The sequence below is a fragment of the Nomascus leucogenys genome, chromosome X (assembly GCF_006542625.1).
Source record: "Nomascus leucogenys isolate Asia chromosome X, Asia_NLE_v1, whole genome shotgun sequence".
NCBI lineage: Eukaryota > Metazoa > Chordata > Mammalia > Primates > Hylobatidae > Nomascus > Nomascus leucogenys.
The window spans coordinates 12,997,299-13,024,633 of NC_044406.1; the positions used below are offsets into that span (position 1 = coordinate 12,997,299).

Genomic DNA, 27,335 nt, shown 5'->3' on the forward strand with positions numbered 1-27,335 from the left:
TGAACTGTCCACACCCTTATTATAATTTCAGTACTCTGAATCCTGTTCTCTGTTTCCCTCAATTTCGTTTTCCCACGATTAAACCTTATTCCCTTCCCTTTGCTGCTTCAAACTCCCGTCCCGCCCACCCACCCACAGGCTAGCATTTCCAGGAGCTCAGACCCCACTTCCCTCACCCTCTCCGTCTCCCGACCTCTGTTCTCCTCTTGCTGTCATCGTACCCCCTTCAGTACCCCCTCGCTGAACGGCCAGTCACTCTTTGCCTTCGAACAGCAGGCACGTCCCCTCTTGAATGCTTTTCCCCGACCCCCGCCCCAAGCAACTGAAAAAGGAAACATGCGCACTTCAGAGCTTGGAGCTGTCCGAGTGCTGAAATTTATAGGCTGGGTAAGATCACGTCTCCGTCTCTTTCTATAGCCCTCATTCCAGCACAGGATCTCAGCAATTTTTCCCTCTTCCCCCCACCCACTCCAGCGCGCAGAGTCCTTTCTTCTCTCTCATTTACAACTTCTTTTTAAAAGAAAACATTTTCTAGAAAAAGGGCTTTGCTAAACAGAAAAGATATAAAACAAAAGCCACAGCTATCTAGCATGGCATTGTCACCAACTCCCTTTGCATGGTGATGCGATTAAGGTAGCAGCATTTTTATTATTCAGGAAAAGCAGCTGGGGGATTCATCAGTTCTGAGGCTTTGTCTTTCTGGGTTAACTGATGGTCCCAAGCCTCGGTTTGACCTGACCATGATGCCCAGGACTGGCACTTTTTCTTTTTTCTCAGCAAACTGTACAAAACCAAATCTCTTTTTGATTTTCAAGGAAACTAGGTTCCTGCCAAATTCTGAATCTGGACAATAAATAGATACTTTGTCCTAGCATCTTTCTGGAATCATTTCGGGATATTTTCCACAAGCAACACAGAAACAGGAATGAACCGGCAGCTAGTGAATATTTTGACAGCCTTGTTTGCATTTTTCTTAGAGACCAACCACTTCAGGTAGGTGAAACGACTTTGCATGTTGATATTTAAATTGTTTAAAAGAGAATGTGTCATGTAATTGTTATGTATTTATCTGTGCCCTGGACTATATTATTTTAATTTTATAGAGGAAAGTTAAATATCTTTTGTTCATTTAAAAAGCCTAATAATAGTGGGAGGGTGGTAAATTTTCACAAAAGCAAGTTTTATGATGCATAGCCGCACTCTACGCAATTCAACACACATTTTCACAGCCAATGTGATATTAAGGTAGTCTGATGAGTTGCATGCTCTTTACCTTTCTATATAAGGGTGATATTTTTGCTTTCAAATTTTTCTGAAAGTAATTTAAAGGGATTATTGGGTGCATTGTCTTTCATATAAGATGATTGTATTAATTTGGCAGGAGCATGCTCATTTCAGATAAAATATAAAAGATCCCTAATTCTCAGCCAACTTGGGACTTCAGTTATATTTCAGAAACTAGAAGCATACTATGAGGGCTACAATTCAGGAATTTTCTTGAAATATCAAAAATTTCTTTTTACTACTATATTCTACTATTCAATCTATTTGGAAATTGATTGCCTACCAAAATTTAATTAATATGACATAATTGTATTTATGTACATATGAGAAGTGGAGCATGCATAATTTTAAAAAGTGAGAAATTACTATTTTCATGCTTGCATTTTCTACATAGTTTACAAATAGTTGTCAAATCAATTGATACCTCAAAATATCAAATCATTACCAGTAAGTGAAATAGTCATCTAATAACAGAGAGTGGAAGGCTCAGCAGAGACAGGAGATGCTCTTACAACAAAGTATAGGACTCTAAATTTAATTTTCATTAAATTTTATGGCATTTTTTCGCAGAACCAAGATAAATGGAACACATAGTAATAATGCTATGAATACTGGGAAAACCCACTATGTTCCTTTCAGGTTTACACCTCCTACTATGATTAAGAAAAAATATAGGCTGGTTTTTATTAGAATCATCATCATCATCATCATCATCCTCACCAACACCACCATCATAATCAAATAATACTTGATTAATCAGATGAATCTGCATATGAGAATGTGAGTATTTATGCATGATCATATCAATTTTTAACTCCTACAAAATATTTATATCATCTTTGCACTTATTTTGAATAACCCTTCTTTGAAAAGCTGGCAAGAATGTGGTATTTTCTTAGTGATAGAATTCATAAGACACTTTTTGTTAAACTATTGAAAACAAAGCTTATAAAATATATACTTTAGGGAAGAAATTTCAGTTAACCACTATGTATTGTGAAATAATTAATTTTGCTACAAACCAAATATGCTATGTTTAATAAGGTCTTTATTACTTTTAACAGGAAAATGAAAATCTGAGAAATTTTTCACCAACCTTCAGTGTTTTGGTGATAAAAAGTCAAAATGATTTAGAAGTGTGTTTTCATTAATATATTTTAGAGAGTCAACAATTTAAATGCTCATATATAAATAACTGATAATAGAAGTCATATACATGCTCATTGTTGACCTATTTTAAAATGAAATGAAATGTCCAAATGAAGGTTCTCTTTTAGATATCACATTGAAAAATATTAACAGTTGATAGTTGGATTAGAACTAGCAGATGGGAAAAATAAGCAATGAAATAATAAGTTTGTTCTGCCCATCTTATTATATATTTCTTATAAAAGGTAGATGACTTATATTTAGGGCTTAAATGCTGAAACATTTTTTTTAAGTCAGATAGAAATGATTTTAAGACAATCACATGAATTTAAAAAATTATCATCTCATTTCTCTGAATAAATAGTTTTAACTATATATACATAAAATCTACAACCTAAAACTAAATACATTGTCTGTTCTCAAACATCTTATGGTTAAAGTTTGGAAACCTGGGTGATGTGACTCAGGATTTATAGTTCTTATCATTTAAAGTTAACTTTAGAACATGTACAAGTTCAGAAGTTGGCCAAAGAGTTTGGATTTTTCTTTTTTTTTAAATTTTATTATTATTATACTTTAAGTTTTAGGGTACATGTGCACAACGTGCAGGTTTGTTACGTATGTATACATGTGCCATGTTGGATTTTTCTAGTTTTCTTCATACTAACGTATCAAATATCTTTACCAAAATGTAATGTTAAAAGTGCAGTGAGCATTAGCTCTCAAGGGATGCAAATGAAATTGTTGCTAAAAGAGTTAATGATGTGTTTAGGACGGCTTTCTGCAAAGACCATGACTCCAGGTCTGGAAAACAACCTTCACAGACCCTATCTCCTTCAGATTTCTTGGACAAGTTAATGGGAAGGACATCAGGATATGATGCAAGAATCAGGCCAAATTTTAAAGGTAGGTTCCACTTAAACTTACGTTAAGCCTTTGAGAAATCTTCTAGATGTTTGAATAGTTAACTGGAAAACATTTTCAGGGCTTTTAATTATAAAATGAAAATGACAAATATAGTGTTCATTTTATTTTGGTATTCTTTTGCATTAGTTACTGATATTTTCATTTTACCTGTCACTTCCCACATTTGAAAACTTTCCTTGTTTGTGTTCTATTTCATGAATAAAACTAGTGTCATAAATTATGGCCATAGTCCCTATTTTTTCTTAAGTGGGAGTGTGGCTGAAAGTGAATACAAGAGCAAGTGATAGACTTGACTTGCTTGAATATCTACCAGGATGCATGCAAGATCCAATGGTCACTCCAAAATATTTGGTTTTGATTTTAAATACCTACATCAAAGTAGAGTTTAAATCTCTATAAAATATGCCACTTTACATACTTTCAGGCCTCTTTAATTTTTAGACTTTGTAAGAAGAGGTTCTAATTTTTTGTTCTCTTTTGTTTAAGCATTCTCATTGTTTATTTGAAATTGTTTATTTGAAATCAACAAAGATCACAGAATTTTAAAGTGCACATGTCAAAGATGGTGGATACTTTCTTTGTTCAATTAGAAGCAAACCAATATTTTTTTGTTTTTATTTGTTGAACATTACAAAAATATAGTTAATAGTCTGCCGAAATGCTTTTTAAATATAGTTTATTTTTATTCTGAATCAGAAAAAAATGAATAAGAATCAGTTACTAATAACTGAATCATGTTGACGCTTTAATTTTTAAATACATAGTTTAAGTGATGTTGTCTTTTTCTCGTAATGAAATTTAACATAATGCATTGTGAAGTGTTTATAACATTTTGTAAAAGGAGAAACCTATAATGTTCTGGATATTATGTAGCAATTCATGCATTGCTTACTTTTGTTTATTAGCAATTTAATGGCACACTTTTCTTCATTGTTGATTAACTTTTATTATTGGCAAATATAAGCATGAAAACTAAATTTTAAATTCATTTCTTCTTTAAATGTTACACCTCTGAATATACCCAGATATGGGCATATTTTATAAACAAATATGTCAGAATTTTGGCGAAATAGTATTTTTTAAGTATCTCCAAGAGAGACAACTGAACTACATTCAGAGATAAATTTTTCTGAAAAAAAAAAAAAAAAAAAAAAAAAAAAAAAAAAAAAAGATCTTCATGTTCATCCCATTTCTTAATTTTGTGGTCATTGCTTTGGAAGTCAATATTTGAAATAAAATCTTGTGAGTAACAAACTGAGAACCAGCTTTCAATGGGATTGCTCATTCATCTATTTATCCACTAAGCCATTCAACAACTTTTGAGTCTGGACTATCTGCGAAATACTAACTGTTAGGTGCTTTGTAAAATTGGGAGATGAAACAGTTTAGGTGCTTCTATCAAAAATTTTAGTGGAGGGAGGAGATGTTACATGAATACCTTTACTATTAGATAGAAATAGGAAAGTACCATTAGGAAATATAGGTAAATTGCTACAGGATTCCAAGAAATGGAAAGATAATTTCCTATTAAGATATTCATGGAAAGCTTTATAGAGAAGGTCCAGAGATGGAAAATTGTTTCAAGTTTACAAGCATCCTGTTTCATAGCTGTTATTCATTTCTTTCTAGAAATACTTTTTCAAAAGGGCAGCAAAGTACAAAGAGTAATAAAACAAACACCCATGTTGACATTGCTACTTTAAGTGACCACACAAGAATGAGCCATCATTTCCACATCCAATTTTTTCCTGGTTCTTCCAGGAATATCACCTTTGGGAAATGATATTTATCATGGTTCCAAAGGATAAATAAATGAGGAGAATGTCAGGTTCAGCAAAGTGTGGCCATGTCTTTTTCGATCTATCTACTACTTAAAAGTCTAAGTACAGGATATTTTAATGACTTACAAAAAAGAAATGGGGTGGATATCACAGAAGACTCTAACATTAGTGGGATTCATTGAGTTTTATCTCCCTCTCCCTTTAACTCTCCACTTCAATGAACACTGCTACCTCTTCATAAAATTTATTTACATAGACCATTTATATCAGATCAATTATCTGACTCTCCCAAAGTTCTCTTCATTTGGGGGAGCTTGATTATTCCTGGATTTAAAACACTCCCCATTATTTTAGACTACAATAATTTTTTCTTGATGTTCCCATGGAATTTTATATGTCTAATATGATCCTTCTACATATGTATATTCTATCGATCCATTCTCACACCACATCTGAGAGGGCAGGGAAGTACCTTATTTTATATATATGTACATACATAAAATATTGGTAGTGTAGGGAAAATAAGTGATCCTTTTCTCCAGGATAAGGAAATCAGAACCAAGACAGAGAGGAAAAGGTAGATCAGTTAATGAAGATTAGTGCTTCCAACTAGTTGTTGTAGTAGAATGTGAGGGTGGTAACTTTTGAGAGACCAGCCAGTAGTCATAGTGGCAAGCAAAGATGATCTTAGCTGAGGTGAAGAGAAGGAAAGAAAAGACAGAGAAAATAGGGAACTTGTAACAAGGAGGAGGCTTAGATAAACACTATAATACTTACCATAGTTGATTAGCAATGTATCAATGAGGAATTTAATATAGTCGGTAGAAATGAAGGGAGATTAGGAAATGTGATTGCATATAGAATAGTGACGGTCTCCCTGTAAATGTGAAAAAGCAATTTCCTATGATGACTATAAACATGATAGTGATGATGATGTTGACAATTAAAATAACGGTGACTGATAAGAAGATAGAAGGGCAAAATTTGACCACCAGAATAAAATCAAGAGGCAAATATGGGCCACTAAGGTAAACAGAACGGTTATTCTAGAATTCTTGTTAAATATTAGCATATTTCTCTGTTTTCCTTGCTGCCCTGCATTGGCAAGGGAAAAAGAAATGCATAAGTATAATTTTTCTTATTGGAAAGAATTTTTCCTGTATACTTCCAAGTCAGTAAAATATTGCATGTCTATTCCATATCCCTGATGGGCTTTGAAAGATGTCATAATGGGCATATATATAAGAAGGAAAAATGGATGTAAGCTAGAAAAGATAACCACCAGAGATGATTCAGACTTAGACTCTGTAATTGAGAGACATTTTTAGAAACTATAGGGAAAAAATAGCTTTTCTGATGTGTTGAAGCACAAGTGTACAAACAAAGTCATGAGTCAGAGTTGTCAATTGAATTTTATCTATAAGATCCATAGGGACCAGTTTCAGATCTTGTCAAAATATACATTTAATGAAAATCCTCAATTCAGATAAAAACACAAGCTATATCATTCACAATTACCTGGTTCTGAAACCATGGTAAATGTTGATTCTATATCAAGAGATGAGCCTCTTTCCCCACTTAGGTGATTTGTCTCATTTTCAGTTGATTTATCGTGGTGTTATTCCATCATCCTATCAGATATTGTTCTGTCGGTATTATTGTACCTTGAAAATGCACTTTAAACATTAGGCTTTTAATGAAATGTTCAAATCTGGGCAAAATGCATTAGTTCTGTTTCTTTCTTTTTGAAACAAAGCCTTTATCTATTTTAATGAAATTTTCTTTGAAAATAAAATTAACTTAGCGTTACATCCTAGTTTTCATCCCAATGTGAATAAATACATTTCACTAAAACATTCTTTTTGGGATAGAATCTAGAGTAGATAATGCCAGGAGATAATTATTCATTCCATTTCTTTGTGCCTGCCATGCACACTATTTTTTCCCACATCTAGAGACCTAAGTTGGCAAGTGTAATGTGTGACATTAAAACCTACATTTGCCTGAAATATGTTTTTCTGCAATTTCCAAAGAGCTAGCAGTTCAAGAGGTGTTTCAAGTATCATAGATCCACTTCCATGAAACCAGAGGTCCTCAGATTTTGCCCCTGGAAAATGATCATGTCTGTAGCCAAGTGGAGCTAAAGTTCAAATGTTGTGAATACCAACCCCTGTAGAAGGTGCTTGAGCACAAGCATCCAGCAGGGACAATTGGAAAGGGTGCTTCTTTCAATTAGTGATAATGCAACCCCAGCATCAGCATTTTTTGATCAGCCTGGTAGGCATCAGACATTACTATGGAACCTGAGAAAGAAGACCAAAATGCTTGCAAGTATCAGAAGCATTGTGCCTGAGTGCAGAAAGTAGCAGAAGCCTCCAGGCACCTGAAAAAGTAACTTCATGGTCATGCTGACATTGTGGTTTTATTAGATTATGGAATTATCTGGATTATCTGCTTGACAGTTACCTTCCTCACAGAAGAATTCGTATTCTCCCTTAATTCTAGGTCTTCCTTAATTAATCAAGAGGCCTGAGGTAAATCACTCTTTAATGGCTGAGATGAAAAAAAGCCCTAATGGCACTAAGCCCACATTGAAACATAATATGAGAGTCATTGTTAAAAAGTATACAGAAAAAAGAGTTTTCAGGTGTCTATGAATGTCAAGTATGAGTCAGAGTTGTCAATTATAAAACTTTAAAAATGATAAGAATACAGCATATGATTTTTTGAGACATTATCTTTTAATTATGAAAGCAGTCATTTTAAAATGGCCTAGAACTAAGCCCAATTCCGAGACAGTTGACACTCCCATTAGGGCAATTACTCTTGGCTAAATACACAGGCTATAGTTATCAGTGGGAACCATTCACTGAAGAAATTAAAGGACAACTAAGGGAGAATAGAAAGAAGGAAAGGAAGAATAGATTTATTTTAGGACAAATTATTATAAAATTACCTTGCAAAGTACATATAGCATTGGGGACTATGTATATATTAGTATGTCTATATATATGCACAAATGCTGTGTTTGTATATGCAATAGAATGTCCCTAAAAGATACACAAGAGAGTGGAAATATCAGGTGCTTCTGAGAAAGGTGACTGGATGCCAGGGAGACAGGGGTAGGAAGAAAAGTTACTTTTCTCTGCATGCTTCTTGAATGCTCGTCATTACATGTATTTCCAATTCAAAAGCGTAATTAATTGTTAAGCACTTCTAGAGAGGTAAAGCTCAAGGGAGTGCCTCTCTTGGGTAGTATGGTCCATGGTGGCAGATTAGAGTCAGTGTCACTCTTACTTTAAGTGCAGTAACATGCACGTGGCCTGATTTCAATAGTACCCAAGCCCTTGAAAGAAATCCCTTGCCCAATAACTATTCTAACCCAGCTTGCTATTAGAATGGCTAAAATTACAGCACTGTTGCTTCTGTTCTTAGATTAAAGATTTTATTTCACATTAAAACCACTTGATGGAAATGACAGTAAGCCCAATTAGTCTTTTACTCCATAATTTGAATGAGAGTATTTGGTTGTAGTCTGGCATTGGGGAAGAATATTGATGGTGCAAGGCATTAGAAAACAAGACGATGGGGAAAAGGGTTATTGAAAGGCTGGGAGTAACAAAGGGAAACATATATGATAGTTTCGTTCAGAGACAATATTGATGAAGATTTTTGAACCTCAAAAATCACTGGCTGTGTCACAATTTATTATACAAATGTGTTGGTTGGTGTTCATACAGCTTTTATGTGCTGTATGAACACCAACCAACACATTTGTATATACTAGGCTCCTACTATGGACCCACAAGGTTTCTCAGGGATTTGAAGTGGCATCAAGAAGGCATCTACAACATTCTAATGCACCCTGGTAAAGCACATTGCAATAAGTTCGTCAGCATGTCTTTCATTCCACGGTGACAGGGTAGTATAGTGGAAAGAGCCCTGAACTTGGATCCAGAAGACCTAGGTTCATGTCCTGGTTCAGCCATTTTTGAGAAAAGATGTCTTCACCTATCTGTGCCTCAGGTTTTCTTCTGCCTTTACCTACCTCACTTGGGTTGTACTGAGGATCAAATGATATCATGAGCATGAATTATTTGTTTTCAACTGTTACTATTACACAGATAATTTGAGTTATTACTGCAATTCCACCATTTTTCTTTCATAGCCAACACTTACTGTGTATTGTGAAAACAGCTGCTTAATTTTCTAAATGGAAAGAAACAAGTTAGAGAAATTCGGGCATCTTAGATTCCTACCAGAGTAACCATAATGTAGATGTCATATGCCTCAGTTGGTTTTCCTTTTATTAGTTCAGTGGGTAAATTTCCAACCTGAAACGGCTATTTCATATTCCTAACTATAAAACAAAGAGGGAGCCATTTGTGGGAAGGAATTATCTTTACCCATTCATATCCCGTCTCTGATTATTTTCTTGGACTCATTTTAAAAAATAAACCAAGTAAGAGAAATAGAACAAATTTAACTTAGTCCTATAAAGGAGGACCTTAAATTTAACTGAAGATAATATGACTGCCATTTCTGATGTATTTTCTTGTCCAGTTACTATAGTTGCAAGGTTCAGTGCACAATAGTACTGAGATGATTTCCTATTTTAGAAGAAGTATTTAAAAGAGAGCATTTGGTTTCACAACATGGCAGGTTAAGCGTACCAGAAATGGAAGCCCATAATTTAGTCTTTGAGAAAGTACTGCATTGCTCCTTGGTTGATTCTGGGTGACCCCATATCCTTAATTTTCATTATTGAATGAACTTAAATATTTTATCCTTAGTTTATAGAGCTTGCTGGTCCTCCATGTCCTGAAGGATAATTCAGTCAATTTTGCTGATAATCTGAGACTTAAATGGCATCAATATTCAGGTCTCTTGGTGCTCAATGAATGGACAGTATAATGTGTTCAGTTGGGGCAGTTAGGTTTAGAGTGAGGAAAAAATAGCCATTAGTTTGTTCTTGATGGTGTTGGATATTTTTCTTGGTGTGTTGCTCAGACATTGTGGAACAGGGTCTTAAAAATGGAACTATGTTTGACGAAGCCTCAATAACAACGTCTTTGGAAGCATTCTGGGCTCCCTTTGGAATTAAGGCCTAGGATGCTGTCCTGACTGTTGCATGAAGCGTTTGCTCATTGACTTCTTTCCTGAGACAGCCACTCTGCACACTTATGACTGACTACAGACACTTTCAGCCATGCAGAAGCCACTAAAGGAAGCATATGAGCAAAAGGCATAGGCCTCAAATGGATATTCTAACGTGTGAAGTACATGTAAGAACAAAGTCACTAGGTTACTCACTTGGAGTCTAGTTTGGCCAGCCAACCAAAGTGGTTATGAGGCAAATACAAGAGAGAAGCTGGACCCTTTCTTTGACTCATGCTATGGTTTGTGTATCCACCATTCCATTATTAATATGATACACCAAATAGTGGCTCTGTATACTCATCCAAAGGGCAAAATAAATTCTGGATTCAGTCAAAGTATGAAAAGTCCATAGGCAATTATCAATTGAGAAAAGGCATTTTCACCTATCCGTGAAGTATGTATGTGACTGGATAAGTCTTGTTTTCTATTTTTTCTTTTCTTCTGATGAGGGTGGAACATATTTTTTTCTTGTGGGGAAGAAAAGCCACACTAGCCTATGCACTGTCAAAGCAATAGAATAAATTTGTGGCAAGGGAGCATAAATGTAGGCACAAAGAATTACATGTAATGGTTTTATATCTTTATATTTGAGTCTAAAAACACAGTTAATTTGTTAATTCTTTTAATAAATAATTAGTGACTAGTCACCATGTGCCAGGCACCATTGTTAGGTGCTAAGTATAGAGTGGTAAATAGAAATTTAAGCTTTTAAATGTCAGTTCTTACTATTACTATCTCACTTAAATAAAAACTGGAATATAATTTGTAGGTTGAATGCTTATTATCCAGGATATTTGCAGGAAAGAGACCACACATTTCAATGGTGTGAGAGAAAAAACAACCCTTAAAGGGAGAGTGTAGTATTCTGGGACTATCAACAGAACTGAAGAAGCAAGGGAGGGAGTGATTACCAGAACCTGGTGAAGGCAGCTATATAGAAGGGTCACCTAATGAAACCTGTGGAGGAATGTAGTCAATTTGTGCTATCCTAGCAGGAAGTAAGCCTGGGAATAAATATCCAGACCTTGCCCTCCTCCTGTTTTCCACTCTCCTGTGGGAGCCTTTCATTAGCCAGATTCAACTAACAGTCAGAGAGCAAGGGAGCCCATTGATACACACCCTGAAGGACAGCTTCCTAGGGTACAGAGAATAGAAGAGAAGAGAGGGGTTGGGGTGGGGAAATGGAAGACAACCAGCACAAATGTCAACTTATGAGCAAACCCACCCCTCACCATTCAGGTGGTTGAGCAAACGTCTCTAACACTGATGACAAATTTAGTAAGCCTTCTTTGATCAGTCTGGAGACCATTTGGATGTATTATCCCAATAGATAAGTGCTATCCCCAAAAGCAGAGAAGAGAGAGAAATGTAGTGTAATGTGATTGTTCTGTCTCCTAAATAGAAAACAGGAAGAGGTGCAATAAATGGATTGGTGTATATGTGTGTGCGAGAGAAAGAGAAAGAAGGACGGAACTGGGGAGGGTGCAAGGTGGGGAGGAAAGGGAGGGGGCACTAGAAATAAAGAGAGAAAGACAGGAAGAGACAGAGGGGAGAGAAAGAAAGGAAAAAGAGAGCGAGGGATACAGAGAGACGCGGAGGGAGAAAAAAAAGAGATCTTCCTGTGGAGCATACGAAAATAATTAATACAGTTTCCTTTCTGTCTGATTTAATATATTTGCTAATATTAATGTGCTTGTCCCTACAGTAATTCCCTCAAGGCTCCCCATGCTGGGATGTGTTGTGGGTTTGGATTTGAGCAGAAGATTTAATGCCAAGTCTCTCTGGGGAAGCATTTTTGAGATAAATTCTTTCCCTTCATGCTCTTTTGCTCTGCATAGACCTTGAGAAAGGGTGTTAGAAGAAAAGATTGGGTAAGGGGTTAAAAAGGCATGAAGACCAGGGGCAGAGTAGTGCGCATTTCCAGGAAATGGAGAGTTCTGGGAAGAGTTGCTCATTTCCCACTCCTTGGCTGGTTTGATTATCACACTTGAAATACAGCTACTTATCTTGGCAATTCTCCTATGTTAGGAAAAACCCAAGACTACTTTACCACACAATTTTTACTTCATTTTTAAGCCAAACATACATAGAAGGTAATATAATGTATCTTCTTCTAATTTATTTGCATTTAAATACTTCAAGATGTTGATTTCTAATAACCACTTCATGACCAACAAGACAGTCAAGATTTTTTTTATCAGGCTTTCTATTAGAAAAAGCATTTTGCCCATTTCCCACCACCCAAATAAATGTATTCAGAAAACAAGGGATCTGTTTATTTATATTTGAACCTCAGAGTCTCTGAAAAGTGAATGAGGCACACATTTGGCAAACCAAACTTAAATTAGATGATGTGATTCAGGAAAATTTATAAATATAATGTACGGTGCTCACAATGGATTTCTCATATTCTACTTTTTTTTATTATACTTTAGGTTTTAGGGTACATGTGCACAATGTGCAGGTTTTTTACATATGTATCCATGTGCCATGTTGATTTCCTGCACCCATTAACTCGTCATTTAGCATTAGGTATATCTCCTAATGCTGTCCCTCCCCCCTCCCCCCACCCCACAACAGTCCCTGGAATGTGATGTTCCCCTTCCTGTGTCCATGAGTTCTCATTGTTCAATTCCCACCTATGAGTGAGAACATGCGGTGTTTGGTTTTTTGTCCTTGCGATAGTTTACTGAGAATGATGTTTTCCAGTTTCATCCATGTCCCTACAAAGGACACGAACTCATCATTTTTTATGGCTGCATAGTATTCCATGGTGTATATGTGCCACATTTTCTTAATCCAGTCTATCGTTGTTGGACATTTGGGTTGGTTGCAACTCTTTGCTATTGTGAATAGTGCCGCAATAAACATACGTGTGCATGTGTCTTTATAGCAGCATGATTTATAGTCCTTTGGGTATATACCCAGTAATGGGATGGCTGGGTCAAATGGTATTTCTAGTTCTAGATCCCTGAGGAATCGCCACACTGACTTCCACAATGGTTGAACTAGTTTACAGTCCCACCAACAGTGTAAAAGTGTTCATATTTCTCCACATCCTCTCCAGCACCTGTTGTTTCCTGTTTTTTTAATGATGGCCATTCTAACTGGTGTGAGATGGTATCTCACTGTGGTTTTGATTTGCATTTCTCTGATGGCCAGTGATGATGAGCATTTCTTCATGTGTTTTTTGGCTGCATAAATGTCTTCTTTTGAGAAGTGTCTGTTCATGTCCTTTGCCCACCTTTTGATGGGGTTGTTTGTTTTTTTCTTGTAAATTTGTTTGAGTTCATTGTAGATTCTGGATATTAGCCCTTTGTCAGATGAGTAGGTTGCAAAAATTTTCTCCCATTCTGTAGGTTGCCTGTTCACTATGATGGTAGTTTCTTTTGCTGTGCAGAAGCTCTTTAGTTTAATTAGATCCCATTTGTCAATTTTGGCTTTTGTTGCCATTGCTTTTGGTGTTTTAGACATCAAGTCCTTGCCCACGCCTATGTCCTGAATGGTATTGCCTAGGTTTTCTTGTAGGATTTTAATGGTTTTAGTTCTAACATTTAAGTCTTTAATCCATTTTGAATTAATTTTTGTATAAGGTGTAAGGAAGGGATCCAGTTTCAGCTTTCTAATTTCTCATATTCTACTTTTTCCTTTGAATTAATTCTGGTTTATTACATAAGTTTGTATGTAGTATGCCAAATCAAAGGATTTAGGATTTAATACTAAAACAAATTAGCAACCAACCAGATGTGTTTCTCAAGCCATGCTTTTCAGAAGACCTGCTTGAAAGCCACCTGAGAGTCTGGTTAAAAAGGCAAATCCTGGGCCCACACCTCTCCATCTACAGAATATATGGATGATGGGATCTTGGAGTATCCATTTTGTCAACTTAAATCTATAAATTTGGAAAAGGAAAGGAGACTTTATTTCTTGCAAAGGGTTATAGTCTGCAAGGTGACCATCCTGCAGCCTGGGAAGCATGTCTTTGGACAAGACCAGAGACAGGCACTTCAAAGGAGGAATGGTTGGGATAGGAGCTTTATGTTGAACAGGTTGGCTAAACATACATATTCAACAGGTTACAGAAGGCTATGAATATTCACAAAGGTGGTTCTGATGCATGTGTATAAAGCAAACATGCATGTAACATACAACCCATGTTCACTTTGAGGTGGAGACTTAACATTTAAATGTCTTACAATTAGGGCCTATATGTCAAAAGGCCTTTTTAGGACACAGAGGCACGCAACAGTGATCTCTTTAAACCAGCCAGAATCATCAGTCCATGGTTGGTGGTCTTCTTATTAGGAGAAAGTTACTGACATCAGTCTCTTGTCCGGTCAAAGCTGTAGTTATGGTTGATGGAACAGGGGATCAGTTAGCATCTGTGAACTAGATGAGTTCTAATTGTTTTAATATTGCCTATCTTGAGACCAGTCCTTATTTAACTGCTAGAGAAGAAAAAACAACAACAACCTTGTGGCAGTTAGAACATAGTTTATTCTTTAAATGTAGGGGTGCATGACTTACCCCTTGCCTAGCATAGTTTTAGGTCCTGTATATAATTTCGTATCTCATTGCCACAAAGAGTCTGTTCTGTCAGTCTTAAGATCTCTACTTTAACATTAGTGCTGGTCAGTTGTTGTGTCTAAACCCCAAAAGAGAGGAGGTATAATGAGTTGTGTGTAACCTCCTGTCCCGTTGTGGCTGGGAACTCAATTTTAAGGTTTTTCTAGAGTCCCCTTGGCTACAAGAGGGTCCATTCAGTCAGTAGGGGCTTAGGATTTTATTTTAAGTTTACAACTTTAACAAAGTCATTACTCCCTACAGGTTAAGACCTATAGGACTAGAATAAGACATTTTTGCCCTTATATCAGAAGGATGATACCTTCTTTATAGTATTTTTCCCAAGATCCTATGTGCCTATATTGTTTTATGAAATGAAGGGGGAAAATCCCACACGAGAAAAAAAAATCTCTAAATTGAGACTCATGAGGCCTGATTTTAACTCCAGTTTTAACAATTATGACCTGGAGTATGCCACTTAACCTCTTTGGGAGTCACTCTTGTCATCTGCACAAAAAAAAAAAAAAAGGACAGAACAAGCAAGATGTCTCTCTACTTCATTTCTAACTTTGATGGTCCCTGGTTCTAATAGTCTAAATTAATATCTTTGGGTATATCCTTTTGTAAATTGTTGACTCACCCAGAGAACTTGGATGCACCCAATCTTCCTAGATAATGATGTTTCCTTTCTGGGAAATTATTAATTCTGTCCAGCATTTTTAACAGTTGTCTCTATGTTATTTCAACTCCCAATATTTCATTCAGAATTGTTATTGCAGGGAAGATCCTGGAAACTTATGAGGAGATTACTGAAGAAATAAGCTATTAACAATTTTTGCCTTGCTCTTGGTTTGGAGGTAGCAAATTCATGTACAAAGGCTGCTTCTGGGAAATGTAGCTACCAAGTTTATTTAATTCAGCATCTGGCCAAAGATGTTTCCCAAAACTCTAGTCCATGAAATGTTCTCTAAGTTTTTAAATGTAAAATAAGTATAGGAAATTCTGCAAAACATCCTCTGAGAGAGACTTAATATCCATTAGCATATTAAAAAGTTGTGAGAAAATATGTAGTAAAAATAAATACACAAATAAATATTTTAAAAACACTTTTTACACAGGGGTCTGCCTGATGTTCACTTGATCACAGATTCCTTATCATGAGTAACATCCTGGAGAACCAGGGTTTTATGGAATATTTTGGAAAATGTAGTTTTGGTAAAATCCAGAAACCTAAACAAATTTTGCCATGAAAATAGATGATGATGATGGGGAACTTAAATATACATAAAATATAATAATTTGCCAGAAAGAGAATATTCATAAGAGTGAGAAGGGCCCGGCATTCAGTAAATGAGGCTTTCATTTTGATTCATGGTCAACATTAGCATTATGATGCCACAAGAGAATTACTCTACAAGTTAGAATATTATTGCAGTCTATTTTTCTCCTGCTTCATCTACATGAATAAATAAACAAACAGTGGCATTTTGAAAAGCATAGAGAAAAGAAATTAGTCAGTACATCAAAATACTTGGATCTAATAATCACCTACTGTTTGTCTTTATGATTTACAAAAGCTGACAAATATATACATTTAAACAAGTGACCTTTAACCTTGAATTAGAGACATTTCTTCAGCAGTATATGACAAAGTTTCATACCTGTATGAAGAATTTTCTTTTGGATTGCTATCTTCTTTTTCAGGCAGCTTTCAAAAATAGGTAAATCTTGTAGTTGTGCAATTTCCACTCATTTGCTGAGAATATTTTTTCCATCACTTCCTTCCTTGCAATGAAATTTTAAAAATTTAAATTTATACCAAAAATCTCATTTAAAATTGAAATCATGAAATATTTATCTTAAATAACTTGTGCAGATTTAAGATTAACTTCCTATTTATTAGTATTAAATCATTCTAAGTTTCTCTGCTTAAAAATGATAATGTTTCATATACGTCAATATATAAATTCCAAGGAAAAACTATTGAAAATTGTTTGCAATGAAGATGGATGCAGAAAACGAAATGTCTTTGAAATATCACTAAATGTCTTGGGGAAAGGATGATTATATATAGATATTCTTAAATATAATATATACTTTTAAATTACTAGTTCCTCCTCCATGCTTTCTCTGAGAGTGTTTGTCAAGTAAGCAAGCATGATTTTTTTTCTTCCTTCTTCTCACTCCAGGCTCTTAGGAAGAGATAAATAACAGAGTAGGGGTAGGGAAATAGTGATGCCACCTCAGACTTAATCAATGGCTCCTGATTCATGTCATTTATTTTACACAGTAGATGAAAACACATTGGTGATGGAGCCCCTACACATTCTATATCAAACTAATCCTTTATTTGAGACAAGGTATCCACAGTGATGACATTAGCATTGCTAGTATTCCACTGTACAGCCCACAGATAATGGGATACCAATCGTCTTAGTGCATTTTGTGTTGCTATGACAGAATACCACAGACTGGGTAATTTTGAAGAGTCGAGATTTATTTTTTACAGTTCTGGAGGCTCAGGAGTCCAAGGCTGAGGAGTCTGCATCTGGCGAGGGTCTTCTTGCTGCATTATCCCACGGTAGAAAGCAGAAGGGCAAGAGGGCATAAGGAAGAAGGGGAAGGGGACTGAATTCATCCTTTTATCAGGAAGCCATTCCAGTGAGAACTAACCCACTCCCATGACAATGACATTAATCCATTCATGAGGGCAGAGCCCTCATGACCTAATCATCTCTTAGAGGCATCACCTCTCAACATTATTGAATTGAGGATTAAATTTTCAACACATGAGCTTTGGGGGACACATTAAAACCACAGCACCGATTAAGTTTGTCTTTTGATTGAGGTTGGCAGTCTTAGATACACTGCATCTTGAAGAAGAACTGAATAAAGGTTAACTATAAAGAAGTTATTTGGGCATGCACACATTTGCTTACTTTGACTTCAAATTTTGTTTTATATAGTCTGAGTGCCTGACTTAGATTCTTTGCTATCACTTGCTTCCAGGGTCACAGCTTCTCCGTTTCCAAGGGACAGATGGTGTCATTAGATATTGGGGTATGAGAAGGTGGCTTTGCTGAATTATTAGTTATAGATGTCAAGGAATATGAACAAGAGGATAAGATTTTCTTTGGAATCCTGAGATTTGCTTTCCAAAGGAAGTATATACAGTGTCTTCCCAAAATATAAAAATTTAAGACATCATCCCTGTTTGAAAGGAAATGTTGCATATGCCCAGGGTCATGCCTTGTGAATAGGAAGCCCTGGCACTGAAAATTTCACTTTTTTCAGAGGCTTTTTTAAATAGATGAATGCCAGGCTGCCTGTTCTCTCCAAAATTTAAGGTCACAGTTTGTTAATAAGGTTGCCATACTATTCAGTATTTATTTTATCTGAAATACTACCATTTCATTTCCTAGAATCCGTGCCCACTCTGTAACCAGTGGCATGCTTAACCTGATCTTTATCAAACTAATCCTATATTATCAGACATATTTCTCTAGCTCTCCCAACATAAAAGGAATTATCCACAGTCTGGAATATGTGTTCCTTTTATTTCCCCCAAGTTTCTGACTCACGTTTGTTTATCATGCACATATGCCTCATTTAAGTGCATCCTTTAATCAAATATTCTGAGCAAATATTCCCACTTAAAACCCAGCAGGCGGCTTCCTGTTCCATAGATCTCCTGAATGCCAACAAAGTTTATAACACGCAGGGCTTTCCACAGAGTGTATGAATTTGTGACTTGGGGCAAATATCCTAAACCCCATTAAAAAAAGGATTTCCTTGGCAAAAGAATACACTTATCTGAAGGAGAAAACTCCATGATTCTACTTGTCAACCAGCTCTGCAAATAGGATAATTACACACGTGGGATTTTTTTTTCTGCCTACAGTTGAAACTGGGTTTGCAAATGGCTCCTGGGTAAAAAGTCTTCTATAGCACCTCCATCCCCCAGAATGAGTTCATTTAAGAGGTGCCAATGTATAGTTAACAGCACTGTAGTTTGGCTGAAGGAAACTTTGTGAAGCTCAGTAAGAGTGGATTGACATGTGAAGCTTTCATGATTGAGTTATTCCATCATCATGGGGCCTCTCTCATTCCCCCACAGATTGAAAAGAATATAATTATTACATAAAAATTTGGAGCCATGTGCTAACAATATGTGCCATAATAAACCGTGCATACATAAAGTCTCAAATAAGCAGGTACCCTCTCCGTGTCTAACTTTTCATATAAATGCCAGAATAAATTATCTGCTTCAGTGATAGAGCAAAGCACTTGAGGGTATTAACAAAAAGTGTCCATCGCATGCTATATACATCACAGAATGACACCTTTAAAAAATATTATTGACTTTAGATGGGTGATGTGGCAGGTGCAAAGAAGGCAAAGAAATAAAGATGGCATAATAAATAGATCCTAAAGGAAAGCTAAGATCAAAAATAAACTCCTGTACTTTTTTTAGAAAATCCATAGTGCAGCTGCTCTGGGGTGCCTGATTGGCTATATCTTTATCTGAATGCACAGAAAAAGGAAGCTGAGCTGTCACCCAAGGGAGTGCAGAGCTCAAAATACTAGTATCCTTGATATTCTAGGTCTCTCATGACCCTTGAAGCTCTCCTAGGCCTTCTCATCATTTTTGGATAAAGTGCATACACTCGTACATGCCTCACAAAGGTCTCTATGTTTAGGTTCTTTACTATACCTGTCTGAGGTTGAGTTTCCAAGAAGCAGACCCTGTGCAAAAGAGATTTATTAAGAATAAGCGATTAGGGGAGACATATAAGAGAGTGAGGAAATGAGACAAGGAAGTGGGAAAGCCAAGCATCTATATTGTCAATTTCAACATCTTCATTCCACATCTCTAGCCACACCTTCCCACTCTATGTTCCAGCCTCGATGCCCCATTTGCCATTCCTCAAACCTTTTATTTCTGGTGCTTGGCACTTGCATTTCTCTCTACCATTCCTGCCTTTCCAACAGCTTACTCTCTACTCAGACTTCAGGTTAATGTCATTTCCTCTAGAAAGCCTCTCTTAAACTACAAATCCCAACCTTTCCTATGTGCTCAGTCTAGAGTCTATCTTGTGATTAGTTGCTTCTCTATTTCTTTCCATCCTAGACTAGTTCAGGAAGGTTGGGATTGAGCTTATCTCATTCTACATTGTATCTCCAACACGTAACAGTAGGTAGGTTGTCAATAGACATTTATCAAGTAAATTTAAAAACTGATAATACTAATCCTTAATCTCAGAATCTGTACCAATGCAAACTTGAATATTAAGAACTGAACTAAGTTATTAAATTATCATCTGCTAATAATTGTGATTCACTTAAAATTCATGAAGTCCTTTCATATGTATCATCTCATTTGACTCCTCACTGCATTTTCTTGAATAGAAAACAGCCAGAATTTTATCATTCTTGTTATTTAGGGGAAGAAAAAGTTATCCTGCTGCCAAATAGGACTTGGACAAACACTACCTTTCCTTATATATAACCTAGGATGGAGGGGAGTATAAGTCATTAGAAAATGACAATAGGGACACTCATTCCCCATCTGCAATACTTTATTGAATATATTTGTAACATAGCTGCTGCCCTTTCTATTACAGGTTGAGTTGAATTTATCTTTGAAGCCCCAGGTTTTTGTGCACTTTCTGTTTATCTAGGAGCTTAATAAATATTTAATGTTGAGTAAGTGGATTTATTTACATGTAGACATGTATCACGCATTTATTATGCATAGGACACTGTGCTAAGTACAAAGTAGAGGGTGATTCAAAGGAGAATCGTTAACCTATCAGCATTCTAACCTGCAACTTTACTATCCCACCTTCTTCTACTTTACCACTATTTCAGTACCAATATCCCATTTATAAAAAGTTTTCTTTTCCATGCCTAATACCGAACATGGATGGATAGTGACATCTAACTTATCCAAATAGAATCCCTGGCCTAAGGCACTCTCCTACTCAGTGTCTGCAGTGTTCAGTAAATAAAACCAAAGGTGCATAAATCATACATGTTGATAATATTGGATATACCTGAATTGCCAGGGAGTTTGACTGCTAAAGTAATATCAGGTTCACTTCGTGGTTATGGCCCATACTTCCTTCCAACCAGTGAGTCTGTGGTTGGGCATCTTCTGAAATTCTCCTCTTGAGCTTCATCTTCCAGCTTTACAAAAAAATTGAAGAGTAGTTCTCAAGTACAGGATTCTCCCAGATTATGAGGCAGTGAACCAAAAATCTTTACAAAAGACTAGGGGGGCTAACTAAAGTGTCTACTAATAGTGATGACCTTTATTTTTCTCCAGAGGGCCCTTGATACAGGAGAACTCAGTTCACTGAGGAGGAAAAAGAAGTAGCTCTAGGCTTTATAAAAGAGGAGGTACTTGAATTTGGTATTGAGAGACAAATAGGTGTTCAATGAATGAAAAGGGGAATTTCAGATAGAGAACTGTCCACGTCTGGAAAGAACATTGCTAGTTTGGGGGATAATAAAAGATTAGTATATCTAGAGGAACTAAAAGGGATGAATCATAGAAGATAAGCCTACAGAATAAAGTTAGTTAAGGCCAGAATGTAAACAAGATGATTGAAGCATAGATTTAACCACAGGTAACAGGAAGGCAATCAAGGTTTTTAAGCAGAAAAGGAGCATAATAACATATGATTTCTAAGAAGATAACTCAAGATACCTTTCAAAGGATATACAAAAAAGGTAAGGGACCAGGGTCCCAGGACAATCATCCACAAAAGAGAGATGATGAAGGTTTGGGCTTAGGGAGTGGCAATGGGTTAGAAAGCAGGGGCAAGATTCACAAGATAAACTTAAGGTAAAATTGCATCAGACAAGATGTAGTGGGTACAATAGAAAGAGTAATGTTTGACTCAAGGTTCCATTTTGAGCAACTGAGCAGACAGTGATTTTGTTTATTCATGTAAGGGACATACGAGGATATCTAATCTACAGTTGAAAATGTTAATCTGGAGCCAAGAACAGATACCAGAGCTATAAATGTAGGAATAGTAGACATCATATAATGACAGTATTGCTAAGATCACCCAGTGAGAATGTGTAGAATAAATATAGAAGATGGATAAGAATAGGATTTCCATGAACATGAACATTGAAAGAATAAGAGGAAGAGAAGGACTCAACAAGGGATACAGAGAAAGAGTGGTTAGAAAATCTGGAGGAGAACCAGAAAGAGACGCAGTCATTGATATTAAGGGAAGAGGGAGTTTTGCAGATGAGGAAAGCAACCACGACAAGTGCAGCAGGAATGTTGAGTAGAAAGAACAAGAGAAAGAGGTCATTGGATTTGACCATTGGGACATTTTTGACCTTAGCAAGGCCAATTTCCCTAGAGTGGTGATACAAAAGCCCATACTGAGTTGGGAGAGTAAATGAGATTTGAGAAAGTGGGGAAAAGTAAGTCTGTAGATTTATCATTTTAAAGATTGGTGCCAAAGAGAAAGAGAGGGATTGAATACTAGATTACAGAATTTGAAGGAAAGGAGGTTTTTTTTTTTTAATTAAGATGAGAAGGGTACATTTGTAGAATAAAGGAAAGGGAGATTGAAAATACGAGTGAGATAGAGGATAACTGATGGAGGAGAGTTCTGGAAGGAGCAGGAAGAATCAATCTCATAAGGTAGATGAAGAGATTACCCTTGCACTGAAGGAGGAATACCACTTCCTTACTCTGATAATAAGTTTTACACGTGGAGGGGAAGGTAGTCAGATAAGTTCACATCCAATGATCTGTATTTTCTTGGTGAAGTAGTATTCTGTCATCTGCCATAGAGGGGCTGCTACCACAAACATGGGCTGGTCCTGGGCACAGCCACCATGAAGCTAAAAAAGAGCATCAGGCCCTTGACGCTTTGATACCTGCCATCTTTGCCACCAGGACAGACCACGAAGATTCAAAAAGCATTTAAAAATTTTAAATATATCATGAAAACAGGCTTTTCTAAAAAAAATTATGCTTCTCAGTTGGCTTATTGAGTAGGAAGATATTTTATGTATTTCAAACATATGTCCCAGAAGATCAAGCCAGAAGGTATTATGCACAATTCTCAGACAAAAGATGAACAGAAGTAAAGGGAATCAGTGTCCAAGTTATCCATCAGCTCACTTCTTAGCCAGTTCTTTATTCCTCACTCTACCCATCCATATATTTCACACCATTTTCATTGTAGGAACCCAGAAATTGTTAATAATAACATTGTTGGTTTATATTAATGAGTCCTTACTATGTGTCAAGCATTTAAGCACTTTGCATATTAACTCATTTAATCCTTCCAATAACCTTACAGAGAAGGTTATTATAATCCCTATTTTATAGATAAGAAAATAGAACAGAAACTGTGTTTGGCTGCTTATGGTCATACAGCTAGTAAGAGTGCAGAAATGGCTTTCGATTCCAGGCAGTCTAGCATGAGTTTGCCCTCAGTACTATTAGTGGGATAGTAAAAACCTTAAAGATTTGTGTTGTTATACACGAAGCCTATAATCATTTCTTAATCACAGCCATGCTAGGGGCTTGTGAATCTGGAGGCGTGCCTAAGGATGTGTTTATTATTTAACTTTACATCCTCAGATTTGAGCACATTAATAATCCTCCATAAATATTTGATGAATAATCAAATGCATGAGCAAAGATGATTTCTCTCCAATCACCCAACAGCTTTCTGCTTGGGATGTATTGGAACTAGATTGTAGATCATGGGGTGGAGGTGTGGTAGAGAACAGTTGGTGGCTAAGGAAAACAGAAGAGATACAGGGACTACTGCCTCCATGGGCTACACGTTACATGATTTTGTCTCTGACTAATGGCATTTTGTAAACGTTTTTTTACATCTTTGAGTGCAAATTTGTGATGTACTTAAACATATTTCAAGAAAATGCTATGATATACCAAAAACATGCCCTTTCATGTGAGATTTTATCTGGTCCTATAGTCTGCTTCCAAATAGAGTTTTTCTCCGGACCCTAGGAATGTTTTCATTTAACAATCTCAAATCATCTGGGCATAGTGAGAGAAAACTGTAAGTCTGAGACATGAAGTCTATAATTTATTCTCTTTATTATTACTTTCCAACACACATGGAGAGCCCAAGCTTGCTCAGGAAATAGGAAAGGGAAAAATTTGGGGGCTGCTTGCTGGGATGATGTTCCTTCAAAACTAAGGAGACTGCTCTCTGAAATAATTTACTTGATCTTTTCTTAAGCAGAGGAAGTACTTGCTGCTTATGTACAAATTCAAGTTAACTTTGTAGTAAGGTACAAATTAGTTACAAAGTATTTATGAGGGACATTTATGATGTGCCTAACGTATAGCAACTTTGAGAACTTATAGAAGCAGTGACAGGCAACTTTTGTCCTTTAGCAATGCATCATCTTCCTCAGCAAATGAAATAACAGACATAAAACAAGTCTGAGCAACAGAAGCCAACTCCTCTCCATATAATTGTACAGCTATATATGGAATTATGCCATGGAGATCAGAAGTTCTAAATAAGGGGAATTGATAATGGCTGAAGTGTAAGGAAGTGGTGGAAAATGAGGTGAAGACTTGGAGCATGGGTGGGGTATACAAAGGCAATGTGTTCTTCATGATGTGCCCGACAACATGTTAAGTGTGTCATATGCATGCTCTCATTTGTTCTCTACAAAATTGATAAGTACTATTGTTACCAATTCCCTTTTTCCAGATCCAGAAGCTAATGTTCAGAATCCTTAGAGCTGGCAAGCTGTGAGAGACAGAAGCTGGTCAAATCCAGGCAGTCTGGTGCTGAGGCCCACATACTCAGCAACTGTACTACACCTTATGGTAGCCTAGGCAGGCTAATTGTGTCTGCGTTTGCAAATATACAGATCATATGACTGGGGATGAATGTTTTGAGAGGTACGCATCAACCCAAGCCAATACCCCAAGACTCTTAGTAGGATTCTTCCCTTTTGACCTGGCAGACCTTCTACCTCCATTGCCTGAGGGTAGGAGAATGAGGCCATTTCTCATCAGAGGACTTGCTTTTCTGCAGTATTGCTCTATTGTGTCTGGTACAACACACAAAATTAGAGACTCTTTAAAGCCTCAACAAATCTTGTCTCTAGCATGAAAAGATCATGGGTAAAAACCCTATTCTGTTTCATTAACAACTCTCATGTCCTCAAATTATAACCCTGTCAAGGTCCCAAGGTGATGTCACTGTCTATTATCATGAGCACACAGGCAATGATGGTGTCTAGTGGGAGAATGACCTCCTCAATTTCAAGTGTGAACTCAACTATGATGAATGAGAGGAGGCCACGTGGCTTCTTCAATCTTGGAGGGACAACTGTATTCGGCTCATTATCAGAGATTGTCTCACATTGAGATGGAGGTAGAAATATGTAATATCAAAATCCAGACATAGAACACTTTCTCTATCACCTTAAAACTGCCTAACAATACAAAATGTGGTGGCCTTCAAATCAGAGAAAGGATATGCAATAAAGAGCAATTATGCAGATTCAGCCTTCAATTGCTGATTATACTTTGGCTAGTGATATATACTCACTATAAAATAGAGCCATATCTTCCCCCTCCTCTGCACATGAAGAGATACATCAATCCCTTGCAAAGAACCTCTGCTCTCCTTTCCCTTTCTCTTTTTCTCATGCACAATTTGTTGCCTCCTCTGCTATGTTCCCTTAAACACTCTTGTTATTATCACATGACATTGTAATTAGTCTAATCCATGTCTTTCTGCCTTGATAGATTATGGCTTTTTTTAATGCAAAGATTCAGTACATTTTGGTATTCCCAGGACCTTACAAGGCATCAGTGTCTGTGTCTTTCCCATATCCCTGGTCCCTTACCACATCAACCTGACTTGTACGTGGTAGCAGCTGCATTTCTTTGTTGAGGGCATTCTCTGATCCAAGCCATTTTGCCCATCCTTGTGGCAGACCAGAACTAAAGGTGAATTAGTGTCTCCTGAGAGTACTCTCATCCAATGACTGAGGGAAATCAATTTAACATACACCAGCTCCATCTCCCCTTGGGCAGAATAGCTCTGAGGAGTCCTTCTATACTGGTTTCCGGAGTTGCTCATGGGACAAGCCTTCATTTGCCATCAGAAAATAATGGGCTTATTAACACACCTTTTCTTGTTTGCCTAACTTGTCTTACTTCCCCACGTCTCATCCAGCATATTACTTACATCCCTAACAAATGACTTTCACCTAAATCCTTGACTCAAGGAGAACACAAACTACCTAAGCACCCAATATACAGAAGGACTTCAATAAATGTCCTTTTAATAAAATTGAATTACAAAGATGCATAGTGTAGCATGAGATAAAACATGGAAGTGCTATGCTACGTAAGTGCTGGGAGCCTATCAGTCAAATTTGAGCACTTGTAAACACAACAAGCACCATGATTTCAGGATTTCCCTTTGCAGTAGGAAGGCGGCTGTCCTAGTTGTTAGTAGAGAAGAGTACATTATCGGAAGCTCTGGCTTCTATTTTTAGACCTCTTGCTGACATAGAAAACCTGTTTCCTAACAGTACTGTAGTGACCTTCCCACCCTCAGAGAAATGGTGCAGAATGCCTAAGGAAGAAACAAGTCCCCATTTGTGGAAGCCACAGAGGAACAGAGGAGGGAAATGAGAGCTTAGGTACTATTCGTTGGCAGACATGGTGCTTTAAGATCTCTTTTGACAGCTAAATAGAAAGTGCTGGGTTGCCTGGCAGTGCAGTGGCCTTGAACAGGATTTAGGTCTCCAAGCTGCTAAAGCTTGGCTCTGAGCCCAAGATGTCCAAACAGCAATAATCTCTTTCTTTTTTTTAAAACCTCACGTGAAAAAATAATTTTCCAAAATAAGGTAAAATCATGACTCTTATACAGTTATATAATTAATACATGTTAAAGATTTTATTTAACTCATTAGTCAATGAGGGAACCAGGCAGATGGTATAATCAGTTCAAAAAAAACCTCAAAGAACAGACACATCTATAGATAAAAATATTGAAATAAATGTGCAAATGGAGGCAAAATTAGCCTCTTCCACAGTGGGGGAAGGAAGTCACTTGAACCTCTACAGGACAGAATTTCCATACCTATAAGCAAGGGATATTTCGCATTACTATTAGTTATACAATTTGCAGAGTTGTAAAATAGCTCCAATAGAATCAGAGTCTGATAACACTAAAAGGTACGCTGTATAGACAATGTATAGTTTTTTACTGAAGCATAATTTTTCCCTACACTCACGATCGTTAGATTTAATAATGCAATATTTCTCCAATAAGGGGGAATTAGACTTTTTCCTAGAGCTTACTTATACTTTTAAAATCCAGGTCATTTTCTTAACACTGTGTATAGGGATGAGAGTAATCAAATGCAGGGCAGAGATACTATGCTTGAGAAAAGTACATCTGATTGTTAAATAAAGAA

At 36.6% G+C, this 27,335-nt stretch overlaps 1 protein-coding gene across 3 annotated transcripts in view; it reads left to right on the plus strand.

The window, feature by feature from the left end:
• Positions 1 to 389: 389 nt before the first annotated feature.
• The window catches only part of GLRA2 (glycine receptor alpha 2), a 215,986-nt gene continuing 189,040 nt past the window's right edge, over positions 390 to 27,335 (plus strand). The window contains exons 1-2 of one of the 3 annotated variants that reach the window (XM_003261062.2): positions 390 to 993; positions 3,206 to 3,339. In XM_003261062.2, the coding sequence (XP_003261110.1) occupies positions 926 to 993; positions 3,206 to 3,339 (202 nt within the window). In that variant the 5' untranslated portion in view covers positions 390 to 925. The remainder of the gene's footprint in view (positions 994 to 3,205; positions 3,340 to 27,335) is intronic. The other 2 variants (XM_003261063.2, XM_030807420.1) reach the window with 2 other exon arrangements.